The sequence below is a fragment of the Danio rerio genome, chromosome 17 (assembly GCF_052040795.2).
Source record: "Danio rerio strain M-AB ecotype USA chromosome 17, GRCz13ab, whole genome shotgun sequence".
In the NCBI taxonomy this organism is placed as follows: domain Eukaryota; kingdom Metazoa; phylum Chordata; class Actinopteri; order Cypriniformes; family Danionidae; genus Danio; species Danio rerio.
The window spans coordinates 6,514,566-6,532,712 of record NC_141037.1 but is presented as its reverse complement, the minus strand read 5'-3'; the positions used below and the strand labels follow the sequence as shown (position 1 = coordinate 6,532,712).

Sequence of the window (18,147 nt, the reverse complement as noted above, 5' to 3'; positions counted from 1 at the left end):
CCTACCCATGCCACCAAACCTGTCCATAACCCAACCTCTAGCCCAACTCAAAAGCACCATAAGTGTTCTCAAATACATTATAAACACAGTAAGTACATTGTATTTTTTTTTTGATGCAAGTACATAGTAGTTGAGGACACTTAATGTAAAGTGGGACCAAAACTATAAATGATAATGGTGTTTTTACACAAAGCTATTGATTTTCCAATCTTTGGTGTTTTTTTTAAAGCTTCAAAGCCATTCTTCATTTTGGATCTTGAAAGCCACCTTAATCTTTTGATTATATTTTAATGTGCAGCATCAAATTTTCATCAATTTCTTGCAAACAAGTATTTTTGTCTAGTTTTTCAGTGAAATGTCTAAAAATTATTACATCAAGATACTTGATATTGTGTTAGATCTCTTCATTGAGAAGGTATAAATAAGCAAAAATCACCTATTATTTATGTCTAAGCACTTCAGAAGTGAAGACATTGGTATAGTATTGGCTAAAAATTAAAATAAACATTTTCAAGAGTTCACACTTAGCTGATGATTGATTATAAAGCGTGTTTGGCATGCTGTCGTGGGAGAGAGCTTTGAGCTCATAAGATTCTCAAGCCTAGGGCTCCTTCCAATTTGCAGGGCGAGAGGGGAGTTTGAGCTCAGGTAGATCTTGAGAACTCCCCTGGTGTTTATGGCTAATGACAAATTAGGACTTGCTATGGAAAGGTATACTGCTGACTAGGAGCTCATCTGTGGCGGCAATTTAGTTTAGGCAATTTACTTATGTCGCATGTCTTTGGACGATGGGAGGAAACTGGGGAAGAAAGCACGGGGAGAAAGTGTAAAGCCGCCGTGCTGCCCAATCTAGGAGGAGTAGGGGTGGAAGTGAGAATTCTTCTAAATGAAGATGACTTTGGTATGAAACTCTGGTTATTTATGGTGACTAAGGAATCGTTTGATTGGTAAATCATGTGTTAGCTAATGCGGGACCAGCCTTGGTCAATCGTAAGCAAGTGATCCTCTCCAAAATTAGTTTATAAATAAACTTCAGTTGTTGTAATATGCAAAAATGCTCTAAATGACATTTGCATTTTAAATTTGAAGGAAATACTTTTAGTAGTTTACAGAATAAATGAAAAAAAAAAAAATTAAATGTACAACTATAATCCAGAAAAAAATGATTTTCTCCTCTTTTCAAACTTTTTATGTGGCTTTTTAAGCAAAATATCTTGATTTAAGAATTTTTAGATGTTTCCATTGTAAAACAGCCCTAAAATACTGCGTAGGGAATTCAGGTAAATAAAAGTATGTTTTCATTTTTGAGTGAACTATTCCTCGAATTCTGTGAGTGTTAAATCACTCACAGCTGATTGTGGAACGTCATATTAAGCAGAGTAATGCAGTAAATCACCCTTTTCTAAGGGTAATCTGTATTGGAGTATTAAAAAAAACATCAGTGCAGTCAAAAAAATACACTGCAACCTGTCAACTTTGTACCAATGTGTACCAGCAAGTGTCACATAGTACAAGTAAGAAACTATTAGATTTACTGAGTACCAATAAGATCCTACTAGCACTAACAAGTACCAGTGAGTACTAAAGATTACTCGCTAGTACCAATGATTACCGGTAAGTACAGATAAGTACCAAGGAGTACTGATGAGTACCAACAAGTATTAATGAGTACTAAGGTTGTGAAAAGTATCAAATTCGATAGCAATTGGTACTAAAATTTTAAAAACGTCCATTTCTTGCTAACATTTGAGGTTGAGATTTCCCGCTGTTCTTAAACACCACCGATTGGCCATTGTGTTCATGTGCTCAACAGATATGGCTGTGATTGGCTATAAAGGACATTTTAAAAATGTAAGTACTGATTGGTAACAAACTCGTTACTTTTGACAGTCCTAAAGAGTACAAATGCGTACCAGTTAGTCAAAGTTTACCAGTAAGTACTGATGACTATCAGCAAGTATCAGTGATTACCTGTAAGTACTGATGAGTACTAGCAAGTACCAGTGAGTATCGAAATGTACTGAGTGCCAGAAAGTACCAGTCCGTACCAATGATTACCAGTAAGTACTGATGAGTACTAGAAGGTACAAATGGGTACCAGCGAGTATCTATGAGTACCAGTATGTACCAATGACTGCTGAAAGTACCAATGAGTACCACCAAGTACCAGAAGGTACTGATGAGTACAAGTGAGTACCAATAAGATCTGATACGTACCAGTGAGATCTGTTGAGTACTAGTGAGTACCAATGAGTGCAAGTGAATAACCACGGGTACCAGTGATTACCAGTAAGTACTGATGAGTACTAAAAAGTACCAATGGGTACCAGTGAGTACCAATGATTATTAGTATGTACTGAGTACCAGAAAGTACTAGTGAATACCAATGATTACCTATAAGTTCAATGAGTACCACCAAGTAGCAGAAAGTACTAGTGAGTACTGATGAGTACCAGCAAGTACCAATGAGTACAAGTGATTTACAATGAGTACCAGCAAGTACCAGTGATTACCAGTAAGTACTGAGGAGTACTAACAAGTACCAATGGGTACCTGTGAGTACCAGTATGTACTGAGTACCAGAAAAGCAATGGTTACCAATAAGTACCAGTGAGATCTGATAAGTACTAGTGAGTACTGATGAGGACCAGCAAGTGCCAGTGAGTACAATTGACTGACAATGAGTACCAATAAGTACCGATGAATCTCAGCAAGTACCGACAACCGATACCAAAGAGTTTGTGCTTCAAATCGGATCATCCTCATTTCTAACACTCTGTCTTTAAGGCTAACAGTGCTGCATTGAGGTTTTGTTCAACCAGAGCATCTCAATATGGCCGCCACACGGACTCATCCATCCTGCCACTGGAGTTGAGCACAGTTGGAGAGCTGCTGTGGCTGCCGTCCGCCTCACCTCCATCCGTCTGATTGGGCAGGTTGGGGTTGATGAGGGTGCTGCCGGTGGATGCGCTAGTGCAAGGTGGAAGCATCCTGGATGGGGACCGATCACCCCCTGGCACCATCGAGAATTGGTATGACCCGGATGAGGCGCCGTAGTAGAGATATGGTGTGCTGCTGGTTTGGAAGGGCCCACTTTGGTTCTGGGTGGATCCGGGGTACGGTGGAGGCAGGTATGTGTGGTAGTGGGTGGTGGTGGACATGCCCAGAGACATGCCGGAGGTCACCGGTGTTGGGGTGTAGGTGAATGTTGCTGGATAGTGCATTCTGGGACTGGGAAAGCGGCTGTCTGTGAGGGACGACAGGCTTGGGAATTGACGCTCAAACTGGCGGGGGTCGGCTGAGAAAGGACTGAGTTCTGACGTACCTGGAGGAGAGAAGGGAGAAGTTGATTTAGTGATATTTCATTTGTAAGATGTTTTAAATATAAAGACACTTTGTGAAAATGAATTTATTGGGAATTTCTATTTTTTTTTCAGTAAAGTTGAAGTGATATTCATGATGTTGTAAATGTAACTTAATTTTGGCATTTTAAATCAATTTAATTTAAGTCACTTTGAAAAAGTAAACCATTTTCTTTTATATTACATCGTTGTTTTAGTCCTAAGTATATTTTATAGGTTTAAAGGTGCAATATGTAAGTTTGACACCCAGTGGTTCAACTAGGTATCGCATTCCTGGATCAAAACAAACGCAAGCACAGGTTGCCAGATTGAGGATCAACCAGAGCGAGTGTTCTAAATAAAAGCAATGGCACGCGATAGAAGGAACATTTTTCATATTAAAAGGAGTTTTTGTTATAATCAACACCTCAAATTTATATACTATACACACATTTATACACCTCAAATCTACTTGCAGCAGAACAAAATAAAACTGACAATGATCACGTCAAGTACACCCCATCTGCTTTATTCAGTGTTAAACGCTAGTGATGTGAGTCTGAATGTCATTTTACATTATATTTATTGCCATACTACTGAAAGCAGCAGCAGATAGTTCACCTCAGATCTTGAAAATAAACCATTTGAAATTGAACTGTGCAAATCAACACATATCAGTGATTCAGCATCTACATTTAACAATGTTAAAGAGGCTTAATATGTATTAATTAGATTATAAACCTTACCATTTGGCTGGTGTGCAGTATGTGCACTATTCTATGCTTCTGAGTGGCTGTATTTTAATTTCTGTCGTGTTCCGCTCGTGCAAACAGCCAAATTGCTTATCACTGCAAATCTCGTCATGTAGCGTGTTGTTAGGACACGGGGTTACAATGTAACTTGCTTTCCTAATGTTTCCATTGGTAATATTTATCTTATTTGCTAATTAATAACCTCATTTGGAACTTTGAACCTGCATCTCATTTCGGAGTCTGCTACTGTCCAATGGAGGTCGCATTTCGATCACAAGCACATGCTTTTAAGAATGAATGAATGAAATCTGTGGTTTTCTGACAAGGCACCCAAGGGTGCAGAAATATAATTGGCTAAGCTGGCATCGGGCGCGTTAAAAGAACCAAAACAAAGACACCCGTTCCATCACAGAATACACATTTTCAAAGCAGAATATCTGACTTCAGCATTGTTTTTCAGATAAACAAGACTGTTCAATTAGCATGTTTCTTAAATATCTGCAAACATATTATGGTATTTTTATCCTTTAGAAGAGTCAAAAACTGACATACAGCACCTTTAAAAATATATGATATCAATTCAATATTAAACCAGATGAAAGCTAAATATTTTTTCAAAGTTTTCATTATAATTCTTATGCAGACATTTTCAATGATATGTTCGTAATCTTTTGTTTGTATAAAAAAAGTGTGGAATGTTATTTTGCAAAATAATTAATTAATTCAGTCATTTTTCTTTGGCTTAATCCCTTATTTATCAGGGGTCACCACAGCAGAATGAATCGCCAACTATTCCAACATATGTTTTACGCAGTAGATACCTTTCCTGCTGCAACCCAGTACTAAGAAACACCCATACATTCTCACATTCACACACACACACACACACACTCATACACTATGGCCAGTTTAATTTATTCAATTCACCTATAGCAAATGTGTTTGGACTGTGGGGTAACCGGAGCACCTGGAGGAAACCCACGCCAACACAGGGAGAACATGCCAGTCCCCTGAAATGCCCCTGTTAGGTGATAGTGTTAACCACTGAGCCACCGTGCCGCCCTTGCAAAACAATATTTCAGTTAATTATTTTTTAAATAATATATATATTATTAGTGTAATATCAGACTTTTGAGTCCAATTGCACGGAACATTCAAAAAGTAATTATTTAATGATAACAGAAAAAGTGCAGTAAATGAAATAATCCTTAATACCTATTTTTATTCATCATTTAGTTTTTTAAACGATTCCAAAGCAGTTCATTTCCAAAACTCATTTGCAATTAAAATTTTTATAATCAACTTTCAGCTTATGTATTGTAAATTAATTACGGCTTAGGCATAAAAACGTAACACGCTCAAAATTGTTTGCTCTTTGTTTAAACTACTTATTTAAAATGAGCTGAATCAACACAACTCTTTAGATTTTTTTGAGACAACTTCATTGTTTCATGTTCAATCAACTTGAATTTTTAAAAACGAATAAGATAACTCAATTCTTGCTCCAAACACAAATCGATTGTGTAGATCCCAGCATCTTTACAGCGAAGACAAAAACTATAGACCATTTTAAGGGATGTAAACAATAACAATGGTCCTCTAACATATTTCCTGGTTTACATTTTTAACTTCCATAGCTTTCTAGAATCCAAAAAGCTCCATATATTGATAAATAATCCTATGGCTGGTGTTTTAACGTAAAGTTGTCATTGAATTGCCTCTTGTTACAGTTATGAAATAGTTTGACAACAAGCAGGAAATTTTCATTGGCCAAAGACATCACCACATTGAAATGGTCTATACACTGTAAAAAATGCTGGTTTCAATACATGTTATCCCAACATAAATTGATTTATTGATTGAAGTTAACTTAATTGCTTTTGTAAATGTGGAGTGAACATAAAACAATTATGTTGTCCCTCCAAAAACTAAAGAATTGTGTTGAGTCAGCTTATTTTAAGTACTGTATGTAGTTTGAACAAGCAGCAAAAACATTTTTGAATGTATTATCCAGGGCTCATACGGTCATGAAAAAACCTGGAAAAGTCCAGGCCAGGAAAAGTTTTGGAAAAACAGAAAAACCCGCAAACTTTTGGAAAAGTCATGGAAGTTAGTTTAACAAATATCTGTAAACTTGAATTAGGGCTGCGCGATATTGGAAAAATCTGACATTACCATATTTTGTATTTCTGTGATGTATATTGCGATGTGAATACAATTTCACCAGATCAGGGGTTCTCAAACTATTTTCATCAAGTACCACCTCAGAAAAAATTAGTCTCTCCAAGTACCACCAAAATGAGCAGTATTGAAATACAGTAGCGTAGTAGGCCCAAAAAAGCAGCTACAACTCTGCACAGTTAAAAAAAAAAAGTGGCAGATTACCTCAGAAATAGAGACTATGTCATATATGGCATATTATATACATCATTTTTAAGTAATTTTGAAATATATGTACCACCACGTACATGACACATTTAATTCCTCCGTGTGCCACTAGAAGGAAGCCCGCGTACCACTAGTGGTACACGTACCACAGTTTGAGAACCACTGCACCAGATGATTTAACAGGCTTATTTGGATTGATTGGATTTTGTTGGCGAGTAAATCTCGAGTAATATATAACAAATAAATTTCAAGCATAGATAAATAAATATAGCAAAGACAAAAGTGAATCATTGTTTTCAAGTATTCACTATTCTGGTACAGATATTGAATAATCAACACTGCATGGTCTTCATTGTATATTATTTAATCTTTATTAAAGTTACAAAAAATACTTGTGGCCGAATGTTTTAAAATCTAAAATATTGAAATGTTCACAACTCTTAATCCATTATAATTAAACTCTATACTAATGAGTCCGATTTAACATCGCATATGCTGCGATGTGACTATTGCGGATACATGCATTGCGATATCGATGCTGAAATGATAAATTGTGCAGCCCTAACTTATATATAAGTTGGTTGTCTTTACTTCCTTTCTGTCCTTGGCCAAAAACTTGCTCTCACATTACGTAAGCATTATCAAAATCAATTTCACATAGATATAAAAACAAATTTAAACAAAATAGTTTGTTGCTTGTTCTGTGTTATGCTGTAATAAATCTAAATGTCATTGTTTTTCTTATTGTTTACCATGTATATGTAGACATGAATCAATAGGTCATGAAAATTTACTTGAAAGTTCTGGAAAAGTCTTGGGAAAGTCGTAAAACTTTAGTAGTAACATTCTGTGTATGAACCCTGATTATCATTTGAAATGTATCCATTTTACCCATTAACATATCAGAAAAGATTGCATCCCTTTGTTAGTCATTTGTAAAAGACTGTGGCCTTTAATTGTATCAAAGTAGTTTCATACAAACCAATTAAGCCTGAAGCTAATGACACAAAGTTAAATCAGACAGAAGAGGGCGCTGTCAAACTTATTTACACACAGCTCCAACTAGCCTATCAACACAAAAGTGACTAAAAAGTTTGTGAGTGCATGCATCCTCCAAATAACGAAACTGTCATGTGAAAAATAATGACAGTAATTATGACGAGGCTGTCCTAAACAATTTAATTAGAGTGAAAACAATTTAGTCTTTGTTGTTATAAATAAACCAAGTCAGTGTTTGAGGAAACCCAAGCCACGGAAGCATTCTGAAATGACACTAAAGAAAAAACACTTCACATTAAGGTAGCATTACAAACAAATTAGCTTTGTTAACATTAGGTAATGATAATAAAGTTGTTTATAGGGTATATGCTGAGCTAGTGTTTCCCACACTAATAAACTTCCGGTTACCTGTTATTGTGAGTTTTTTTGCCATTTTATACGGTTCCTTTTACAGCATCGATGTTGTAATGTCATTCAAATACAATCAGTTAAATAGACTTTGTCATTTATTTAGTTGCTGAAGTGTAAAACGAGACAAAAAGCCATTTGCTCGCATGCCCTCGTCAGAATCGGCAGGTTAGCGCAGAAGCTCCATTGATTATACAGGGGTAAAATAAATGCTCATATTATACAGACATGACAAGGCAAGGCAAGGCAAGTTTATTTATATAGCACATTTCATACACAATGGCAATTCAAAGTGCTTTACATAAACAAGAATAAAAGAAACAAGTAAAATAAAAATAAAAACAAATAATAAAAATGCGTCAAAACAAAACATAAAAAACAGGTAAAATGTGATATAAAAGAATGAAGAAGAAGAGAAAAACATGATTGTGCAATCTGTCGGACGCAGCACAGTGCTTATTCAGTAAAGGCACAGCTAAACATGTGTTTTCAGTCTTGATTTGAATGTGCCTAATGTTGGAGCACATCTGATCATTTCTGGAAGCTGATTCCAGCAGTGAGGGGCATAGTGGCTGAAAGCTGATTCACCCTGCTTTGACTGAACTCTTGGAACTTCTAGTTTATATGATCCTAATGATCTGAGTGATCTGTTGGGTTTGTATTCAGTGAGCATATCTGTGATGTATTGAGATCCTTGGCCATTTAGTGATTTATAGACCAGTAATAATACTTTAAAATATATTCTGAATGTAACTGGCAGCCAGTGTAAAGACCTGAGGACAGGTGTGATGTGCTCTGATTTTCTGGTTCTGGTCAGAATTCTGGCTGCAGCGTTCTGGATGAGCTGCAACTGTCTGACTGTCTTTTTAGGAAGACCAGTGAGGAGTCCATTACAGTAATCCACCCTGCTGCTGATAAAAGCATGAACAAGTTTTTCTAAATCTTCACTAGAAACAAAGCATCTGACAGGGAAAATGTAATTTAATACAGTGCTTCTTGTACAGTTTGAGACCCACTTTATATTGGATATCACTCAGCCAGTGGAGATCGCTGAATTTGAAAGAAAACTGACCTTAAACACGCCGATTTTGCAATGGCATTTAGTTCACTTGAAGCAGTTAACCCAGACTGCCGGCAAATTAAAAGTCCTATTAGCACCCTATTAGGTCGAATTGCATTAACTAATGTTAACAAGCGTGAATTTGGATGTTAGTGCACATCAAATTTTTGGAGAAAAATTAGGAGTTTGGCAAAAAAGTGTGAAAGAGTTAAATTTTTGAGTTTATTTTAGTCTGCGGACGTTTTTTGCTAATTCCGCGGAGAGTTTCGGCAAAAATCTGGTGATTTCTGCGGAATTATTTTGGGAGTGTCATAACCAAAACCTTAATATACTGTATATAATAAAAAATAATATCTTTTTAACTTTTATTTAATGTTTAAAATGCAATGCCAATTAGATTCACTTTATTTGGTAAACAAAGCAAGTCTCTCATATAATATCTCTACTAAAAGACTAAAAATATTACTTTACACACTGCATTGTACATAAATCAGATGAACATTTTCACATTAGTCAAAATTATTACTGTAATTAATTAAAAACTGAATAATAATAAATTTACACGCATTTAATCAAGTAAATAAACAGAATTAATTATGGGCTAAAAATCTGCGGAAAATGTGCAAAATTTTGCGCGCGCAGATTCCGTGTGGGCCTAGTTATGGGATATTCAAGCCTGATCTCAAGAAAACTTAAGTATTTTATGTTTTTTCAGTTTAATGGCGAATTCGTACGATGTCAGTTGTGCGAAAATGTAAGATTTTAAAAAGGAGGCGTGGCACCAACCCCACCCCTAACCCCAACCGTCATTGGGTAATGAGCAAATCATACTAAATAGTACGAATTAGATCGTACAAATTCATACGAATTACCCTCTAAATCAAAAAGTTACGAATTGCTGTGAGACTGCGTTGGATATTCCCTGCTGTGTTATATTTTGGAGTTCATTCAACTGGTGTTCAGCAACGCACTTTAACTTCTTACTGGAGTTACTTTTTTTGAAAGTATGCCATTACACAACCCTGCTGAGCAGCACATGAGAGCTGGACTGATGTTCTTCGTTGTGAGGTAGGTGAAAGCGCTTTGTTATACAATTCTGTTTTTTCGAAATGTATGTTTTGTGACAGAAATGTGTTGTGCTGTAGCTGTTCGATTTTATACTGTGTCGCTAGTGACTGCATGTGGCAAACTTAGCATCTAACATAAGTTCGCTTTTCCAATGTGGCTGTTTTATGCGGTATTTTTAAGATGTGAATGTGAACAAGCTAACGCTAGCTAATAATTTTTCCATTCCGTGTGTTTCTGAAAATGTGTTTTCTGCTGTCAAAAATAGTGGTTCATGATCAGATAAAGAAACCTGCTGTTCACTTTTCAAATAGGCTACTTTACACAGCGAGTAAGGGTTAATATGTTTTATCCAGCAATACAGCTTTATGTCTGTAAGAAAAACCAAAGAAACATGTCACCCACACTGATGTTATTTAAGAATTTTTATTTTTATTTTTTATAGATTTTGAAAGTTTATGTCATGGCTCAGAGTGAAGTTGTGTGCATTTCAGAACCATTTGCTGGTTCGTGTTGTTTTTGTGATTATCAGATTTGACTTTCCTGCTGCAAAGTTGTTGAAGTGTCCTTCTCCCAAAGTCTGACAGATACATTGTCTGTTATTCAACCTTTAATGGACTGTGTCCATGCAACAGATGTAAGTTTGTTTTTTTGCAGTTGTTGATAGATTAGATATGGTTGCAGCCGGAAGTTAACAAGAATTAATTATGTAATTTCTTAAATTTAACCATTTATTGTATTTTATTAACGTCTACCCTCACCCCAACCTTAAACCCAACCCTTAGCCCGTACTCACACTAGGTACAGTTGCCTCGAACCGGGCCAAAACATGCTTGTCCCCCCTCCCGTCCCCCCTCCCGTCTCCCCCGACGGCCCGCTAACACCACAAACGGGCCTCGGCACGCTAACGTCATCGCTGCTGCGCTGTTCAGTGAGAAGCGCTCTCTCAGCAGCACAGTGGAGATTTCTCTAGTTATATCTTTTCAGTTGTTTGTTATGCCGTCAAATATTTCGCCAAACAGTCTTTAGGGATGCGGTGACACGCAGTCAGATATTTCGCCAAACAGATCCGCCACTTTTGGCGCTCATAAACAATCATAAAGCTCTCGTGCTGTAGGAATGAGGAGGTTTGCTGAAGCCGCGCAGCTGTCGTGCAGTGAGGAGTTTTCGTCTTTAATAAACTACGGCAGTTTGGGTTCACTGAACAGTAAGAATGATTAATAAATCCATATGAAACAGTCTCTTAAAAATCACGTCTCGCTTTCAGTTTCGGGCTTTGGCGCGTTTTGCACTCACACACAAGCGTACCGCGCCAAAGCTCAAGTGAACCGGGCTCAGGCACACCTCTTCCAACCGTGCCAGGGCCGGCCAAGTGAACCGTGCTTGAGCCCGATTCAGCACACTCACACTTCTCAAACGATCCGGGAAACGGGCCTGGGCACGGTACGGATGGACCTTACAGTAACGTAAAAACAGTATTTGTACAGAGTATTATTTATGTTATCGAATAAATTACCCAATAAATTGTATTTATAACACCCACCCCAAACCTAAACCCAACCGTCACAGTACTGTAAAATTATTCATTATTGTTATGCAGTGTCATTAAAAAAATGCTGCTATATTAATGAGCATATCGCACTTCCGGTCGGCCGCGTATCCGATCTAGACTTTACCTTTTTTTACTTCCATACAAATAGATCTTATACTGTACACATTACATAATAGTGTTAGAAAATAAATACATTTTAAAGTATTAAATGGTATATACAGTTATTAAATAATTTTTTTTTATTTGTTTAAAAAAATTGGTCTAATTTTGGTTATGTTTCTACATTTTTTTTAAATTTGTTTCAGAATATCGAGCAAAAACTTCAAAGCCAGCAGAGTTAGGGTTTGGGTGTAATTAAAGGTTCAGGACACCCTGGAGAACTTTTTTTTTATATTAACAGATGTGTGTGTGTTGAGCATCAGTTAAGACAATGTTAGCACCTGTCAGCTTTAATTGTGGGGAAAACTGGATAATTTTGAGCTTTTGTCAGCTAATTTCAGCTTCCGGGTTTAAAATGATTTTTGGGGCGGGATCAAAATTGGCGACGTAGCGCAGAACTGCAAGTGCAATGATGACACGTCGGTTTCTCATTATTATTCATAGCGGAGTGTTCTTATCCTATGAGAAGAGCCGGCTGCTTAATTATTCATGAGACCTGCCAGACCTGCCAGTGTCAAGCCCGAGCTGAGAGACACGGAAACCACGACACACTATTGAGCCGTTTATGAAGGCTCGTATGCGTTTGTTTCCATGATCCACGTGGTTTGTTGCATGTTTTCCCCCGTGATCTTGTCAGGGCCGATCAAACAGCAAAGCTGTGTGCGTGCTGCTAGCATTTTTGTCGGGAGAGCAGCACGAGAATTAGAGAATGGCGGACGCTGTCTTTTATCAGGAGTTCGTTCACATTCAGACACATCGCCGTGCTGCTGTGTTTGCCTAAATCCTCCAGATTACCAGCAGGGCTAACGGTTAAAATAGACAGGTCAGGAGACCTGCTGCACTGAGTCTGCTGGATACGGGGATTGAGGGAGAAGTCCTCATTTATAGTGTTTACATGAACACACTTATCTTTATAATGATATAAATTGTGGTTATGTGTATATGAAATTACGAATAACAAATGTAGCAGGGCATTAAATCAATGTTCATTTCTTTGCATTTTAACTGTGTGAACTATAAACTCATGCGTCTCCTCTTTGTGTCTCATTTTGTGAGCTAACTGACAACAACAGTTGTTCGCTCACGTTCTCCCCTGCTGGTCACGCCCACTCCTGCCCGATGCTCGCGGAGCTCCACGCCCATTAATCATGCATCTTTTGAAAAAATTCTGAAGTAGACTTTAACCGAAAGTGGGGGGTGTCATGGCCCTTTAAGGAGTATGACGAGATATTTTGTGCTGCCTTTTATTCCTGCAAACTTAATTTTATATAATGAGATGTGTTGATTGTTTTGTGCAATTTTACTAAGCCATTGGTTTTAGTTGACACTTAGTAAATGTTGAACTATGATTAATAAATGCCGTGCATGTATAAAAACATTAACTTATCAAATCTTATAGGAAAGTGCGTCCAAAAACAAAACAAATGCGCATTAATCCACTTATTCTTCTTAAGAATTTAAGTTGAGGAAAATGCAAAAAATCTTAGCCGAGCAACAAGAGAAACTGGATCATCTTGCATTTCATCACTTTAATAGAGACATAAACGTGAATTAAACGTTCATTTGCCACCCGAATTACACAATGCTCGGGTTGATTCGAGGTCAGGATGAAAATCAATCCTGCAGAATTGTCACCAATATGCAAACCGACGGCTAATTATGCCGCTGAAAGCTTCAGCTTTGGGCTGTTTGTTTCTTCACGGAAGGTTTGTATGCGAATGCGTCGTGTGCGTTCATGCTCGCATGCACAAACACACACGCATCCTCGCATTTATATGAATATCAAAGAGAAATGTCGGGATAAACTGGGAGCGCACATGGAAACGCTTAGAGGAGAAAACAGTTTCCACAGGATGCATAATGAGCAGTCTCAGATGTGGTGGCATGTCTGCGATTAGCCAGAGAGAAGGGCCGATCTTCTCTCTTAGAACCACAAGATGTTTTTAAATTATAAACCACTAATGGGCTGCGACTCCCAGAACCCCAGGAGAGAGAATCCCAGAGGAACGTCTTATCATCTTCTCCTCCTCATCTCCACATCTGTCTTATTTTTCGTATGCACTCTGCGTTCATCATGATCTGCTTTTCAAATGGAGCCGGCTGCTAAATTAAAGGCTATAAACAAACAATCCCAGGCTCCTCTGCTCTTTCCCTTAAAATTCCATTTTCTTCACAAACAAACCTAAAGTCATTTCTTTTCTTTTATATTTCCTTTACTTTAAAAAAATGCCGGGTTCCACACAAATCCTTCATGTTGTCCTGACACAAACTGATTGTTAACTTTTTACGCTGTGGAAGAAATTCATTGGCAGCATGGTGGCTCAGTGGTTAGCACTGTCGCCTCACAGCTAGTTTTAGTCCTGGCTGGGGCATTTCTGTGTGGAGTTTGTATGTTCTCCTCGTGTTGGCGGGGGTTGCCTCTGGGTGCTTCGGTTTCCCCAACAATCCAAACATGTCCTATAGTTGAACTTGATTAACAAAATTGCCCATAGTGTGTGTGTGTGTGTGTGTGTGTGTGTGTGTGTGTGTGTGTGTGTGTGTGTGTGTGTGTGTGTGTGTGTGTGTGTGTGTGTGTGTGTGTGTTGGTGTTTCCCAGAGTACTGGGTTACGGCTGGAAGAACATCCACTGTGTAAAACATTTGCCGGAATACTTGCTGGTTCATTCTGCTGTGGTGACCCCTGATAAATAAGGGACTAAGCCAAAGGAAAAATGAATGAATTAATGGCAAAAAGTCAAGACAACAAATGTTGCTATCACTTATTTTAAGGAGTTAATCAGGTTTCAACTAAAATTTTAAGTTATTCAGTTTATTAAGTTTAACTTAATATTTTTAGTCAGTAATTGACGTCAATTTGATTTAACTAAAAAATATAAGGCAGCGAGATTTTTATTCTTTTTTTTGATAAATAAATTGAAGTGGATTAAACGTAAAGCAATTGAGTTATCCCCAAAAAAGTCGTGTCAGCTTATTTGAAATTTGATTATTTTTTTTAAAGAAGTTTTTCTTGACTTTTCATATTTGAATTTCTCTTTTTATTTACTTTAAACTTGTATTCTGTATTTTCTACTTGACAGGTTTCAGGCAACCCTAAACTATTTTCCTGTTTTAATTTCCCTCTTTTATTTCAATTTGATTTTCCCAATTTGTTTCCTTCAAACTTTTTTTTTTCTCTCATTTTCATCCAGCCTCTATTAATTTCAATTTATTTAATCATAAAGCACATTTTACAAGCTATATTTTTTTCCCATTTCAGTTTTTTAGTTCTTTCCTCATTTTTTTCAGTTTCCTTTTTCTTGACGTTTGTCCAGACATGGACAACATTATTGGTAGCCTTACATTTAGGAAAGAAAAACTAAAGTGGTCACTGAAATAACTTAAAAAAAACTCTGTTTCTCTTTTTTAAATATTTCCCAAGTGGTGTTTAACAGAGCAAAGACATTTTCACAATATTTCCTATAATATTTTTTTCTTCTGGAGAAAGTCTTATTTGTTTTATTTCGGCTAGAATAAAAGCAGTTTTTAATTTTTTAAACATCATTTTAAGGACAAAATTATTAGCCCTTTTAGGCTATTTTGTTTTTCGATTGTGTACAGAACAAACTATAGTTATACAATAATTTGCCTAGTTACCCTAACCTGCCTAGTAAACTGTATTATCCTAGTTAAGTCTTTAAATGTCACTTTAAGCTGTATAGAAGTGTCTTGATAAATATCTAGTCAAATATTATTTACTGTCATCATGGCAAAAATAAAATAAATCAGTTATTAGAAATGAGTTATTAAAACTATCATGTTCAGAAATGTGTTGAAAAATCAGCTAGTTTTGGAATTGTGGTTCAGCAGAAGCAATAAAAGACAAACTAATGAAACTGGCCGAAACCAAAATGAAGGGCATCAACAATTTTGTCCATGTCTGTATTAAATTTAATATTTCACTTTCAATTTCATGTTTGGTTTGCCATTTCCCCTTTACTTCAAACAAACAAACCAGAATATATGGCCTCTTTTTTTAACCATTTTCACTTTTCTCCCACTTCCTCTTTTTTCTTTCCTCTTCTTATCAAATTAACCTACACTCATTTCCTTTTCTTTCTACTTCCCTTGTCCTGACCTTTTTCATTTTCATTTGGGTCCATTTAATATCTCAACAAACCAAATCCTGTCTTTAATATTTCCAATTACTTTGCAATTTCCCATCTTCTTTATTTAACATGATGGCCTTTCATAAATCCATTTCCCATCTGCTTAAGTCATGTCCTTTTCTTTCCATTTTGCCTTTCCTTTCTGTTTCCCAAAATCTTTTCTTTCTATTATCCAGATCCTTACTCTACATTTAGTTTTCTTTTCCCTTTGTATTTCTCCTTCCCAGTACTGGGTTGCAGCTGGAAGGGCATCCGCTGCGTAAAACATATGCTGGAATAGTTGGCGGTTTATCCTGATGTAGCAAGCTCTGATAAATCAGAGACTAAGCCGAAGGAAAATGAATGAATGAATGAGTTTCCCTTTCTTGGACATAATTTGAAACTAATTAGTTTTTTCCCCATGTCCACTTTCTCTTTAATTTACATCATACAAAATACTATTCCTTTCCTCTACATTCTTATCATTCTGATATTTCTTGTTTCAGTTCCCCCTTTTTTCTTTCCTCCTAACTATAATCTTTTCCTTCCTCTATTTTGTTTTACCATCTCCATATCCTCTGTTGTTTATTTAACAAAGCAAAAACTTTTCTTCTAACTTTTTCTATTTGTCATTTCCTTCACTTTAAACAAACAGGAATATTTTACTTCCTATTCCCACTACCATTTCCTATTTGTTTCTTTCTTCGATCAATCAATCAATCAATCAATCAATCAATCAATCAATCAATCAATCAATCAATCAATCAATCAATCAATCAATCAATCAATCAGTCAGACACCAACTCTTTCCATTTCCCTTTCCCCTTCCTTTCAGTTACTAAAACACTTTTCTTGCGGTTTCCTCATTCCTCACCTTACTATTTCCTCTTTTCTAGCATTTATTCCTGCTTTTCCTTTCTATTTCCCCCTTTTATTTCCTAGTCTCTAATTTTTATTCCCATTGCATTGTTTTATTGCCCCCTATTTGTTGCTCATAACTTTTTTTTCCAAGATTTACTTTTAACAAACTTTTTCCATTTCCCTTTCTCCCCATTTACATCCAAACCAAAATATCTTTCTTGTGGTTTCCTCATTACTCTCCTTACAGTTTTCTCTATCTTTTACCATATCATACAGCTTTTTTTACAGCTTTCCCTTTTTTATTCTTACCTCAAATTTTTACTTCAAACAAATATAGTTTAATTTTCAGTTTATTCATTTACTTAACTCATTTAGTTTTCTTCTGATATTTTTCCTTCCCATTTTACTGTTCTTTACTGCACATTTCCCCTTTCCTTTGTATTTCCCCTTTTTCTTATCCATGACTCTTTCCTTTTTTTTTTTTACAATCTACTTATTTTTACTATTTTTTAACGTTTTCTTTCCCTGTTGAATTGTTTATTTAATTTTAATTTTTTTTGCTTTTACATCAGTCAAACATAAACACATTCAACTTCTATTTCTTCATCATTCGTAGTTCAGTTTCTTCTTTTGCCCCTTTACTTCAAAATCAAAATACTTGTCTTCTGGTTTCCTCATTTCTTATCTTACTATTTCCTGCTTTTCCTTTTCTAGTTCCACTTTTTCCCCCTCATCTCTAATTTATTTTCATTTCAAACAAACAAATTTTCTATTTCAATTTCCAGTTTGCTCATCTGTTTGCTTAGCTAATTTCCTGTTAATTCCATGTAATGCTTTTCTTCCAATGTTTATTTCTTCTCATTGTACTGTTTCTTACATTTCCCCATTTCCTTTGCATTTACCCTAATTCTTACCCATCACTTTCTGTTTTGCAAAAGTTGTTTTTTTTTCACCTGTATTTTTATTTATTCAATTTAATTTACTTTTACTTCAGTCAAACACTTTCAATTTCCATTTCTCCATCTGTCACAGTTCAGTTTTTACTTCTTTCCCACTTTACATCAAAATCAAAATACTTGTCTTGTGGTTTCCTCATTCTTCATCTTACTATTTCCTCTTTATTTTGCATTACTTCCTGCTTTTCCTTTATATTTCTTCCTATTTCTTTAATTTTTACTTCAAACCTAGTTTACTTATTAGATTATCCATGTGCTTAACTCATTTCCTTTACTTTCTGATATTTTTTCTTTCCGTTGTACTGTTCCTTACTATAAATTTCACCATTCCCTTTAGTAGTTCCAACATTTCCTCCTTTCTTTGTCATTTCCTCCAGCTTTTCCTTTCCGTTTCCACCTTTTTCTCCCCCATCTCTAATTTTCTCTTCAAACAAACCAAAACTTTGCCCATGTCCGTTTTTCGTTTTTTTTTGACTCAACATC

At 36.1% G+C, this 18,147-nt stretch overlaps 2 protein-coding genes and 2 long non-coding RNA genes across 7 annotated transcripts in view; 2 read left to right on the top strand and 2 right to left on the bottom strand.

Moving 5' to 3' along the window:
- The window catches only part of LOC141378508 (uncharacterized), an 842,893-nt gene that overhangs the window by 457,729 nt on the left and 367,017 nt on the right, over window positions 1-18,147 (top strand). The gene's annotated exons all lie outside the window — the stretch shown is intronic.
- The window catches only part of LOC141378507 (uncharacterized), an 80,323-nt gene that overhangs the window by 42,066 nt on the left and 20,110 nt on the right, over window positions 1-18,147 (top strand). The window lies entirely within an intron of this gene.
- The window catches only part of runx2a (RUNX family transcription factor 2a), a 169,301-nt gene continuing 151,266 nt past the window's right edge, over window positions 113-18,147 (bottom strand). For 2 of the 3 annotated variants that reach the window (XM_087288828.1, XM_087288829.1), the window contains one exon: window positions 113-3,325. In XM_087288828.1, coding sequence (XP_087144954.1) covers window positions 2,829-3,325 — 497 coding nt within the window. In that variant the 3' untranslated portion in view covers window positions 113-2,828. 3 annotated transcript variants of the gene reach the window in all.
- Window positions 12,733-18,147, bottom strand: part of cdc5l (CDC5 cell division cycle 5-like (S. pombe)) — a 452,249-nt gene continuing 446,834 nt past the window's right edge. Inside the window, exon 17 of one of the 2 annotated variants that reach the window (XR_015945067.1) lies at window positions 12,733-12,932. The gene's annotated coding sequence lies outside the window, so the exon portion shown is untranslated. Of the gene's footprint in view, window positions 12,962-18,147 lie in introns of both variants that reach the window. The other variant, XR_015512488.1, reaches the window with a different exon arrangement.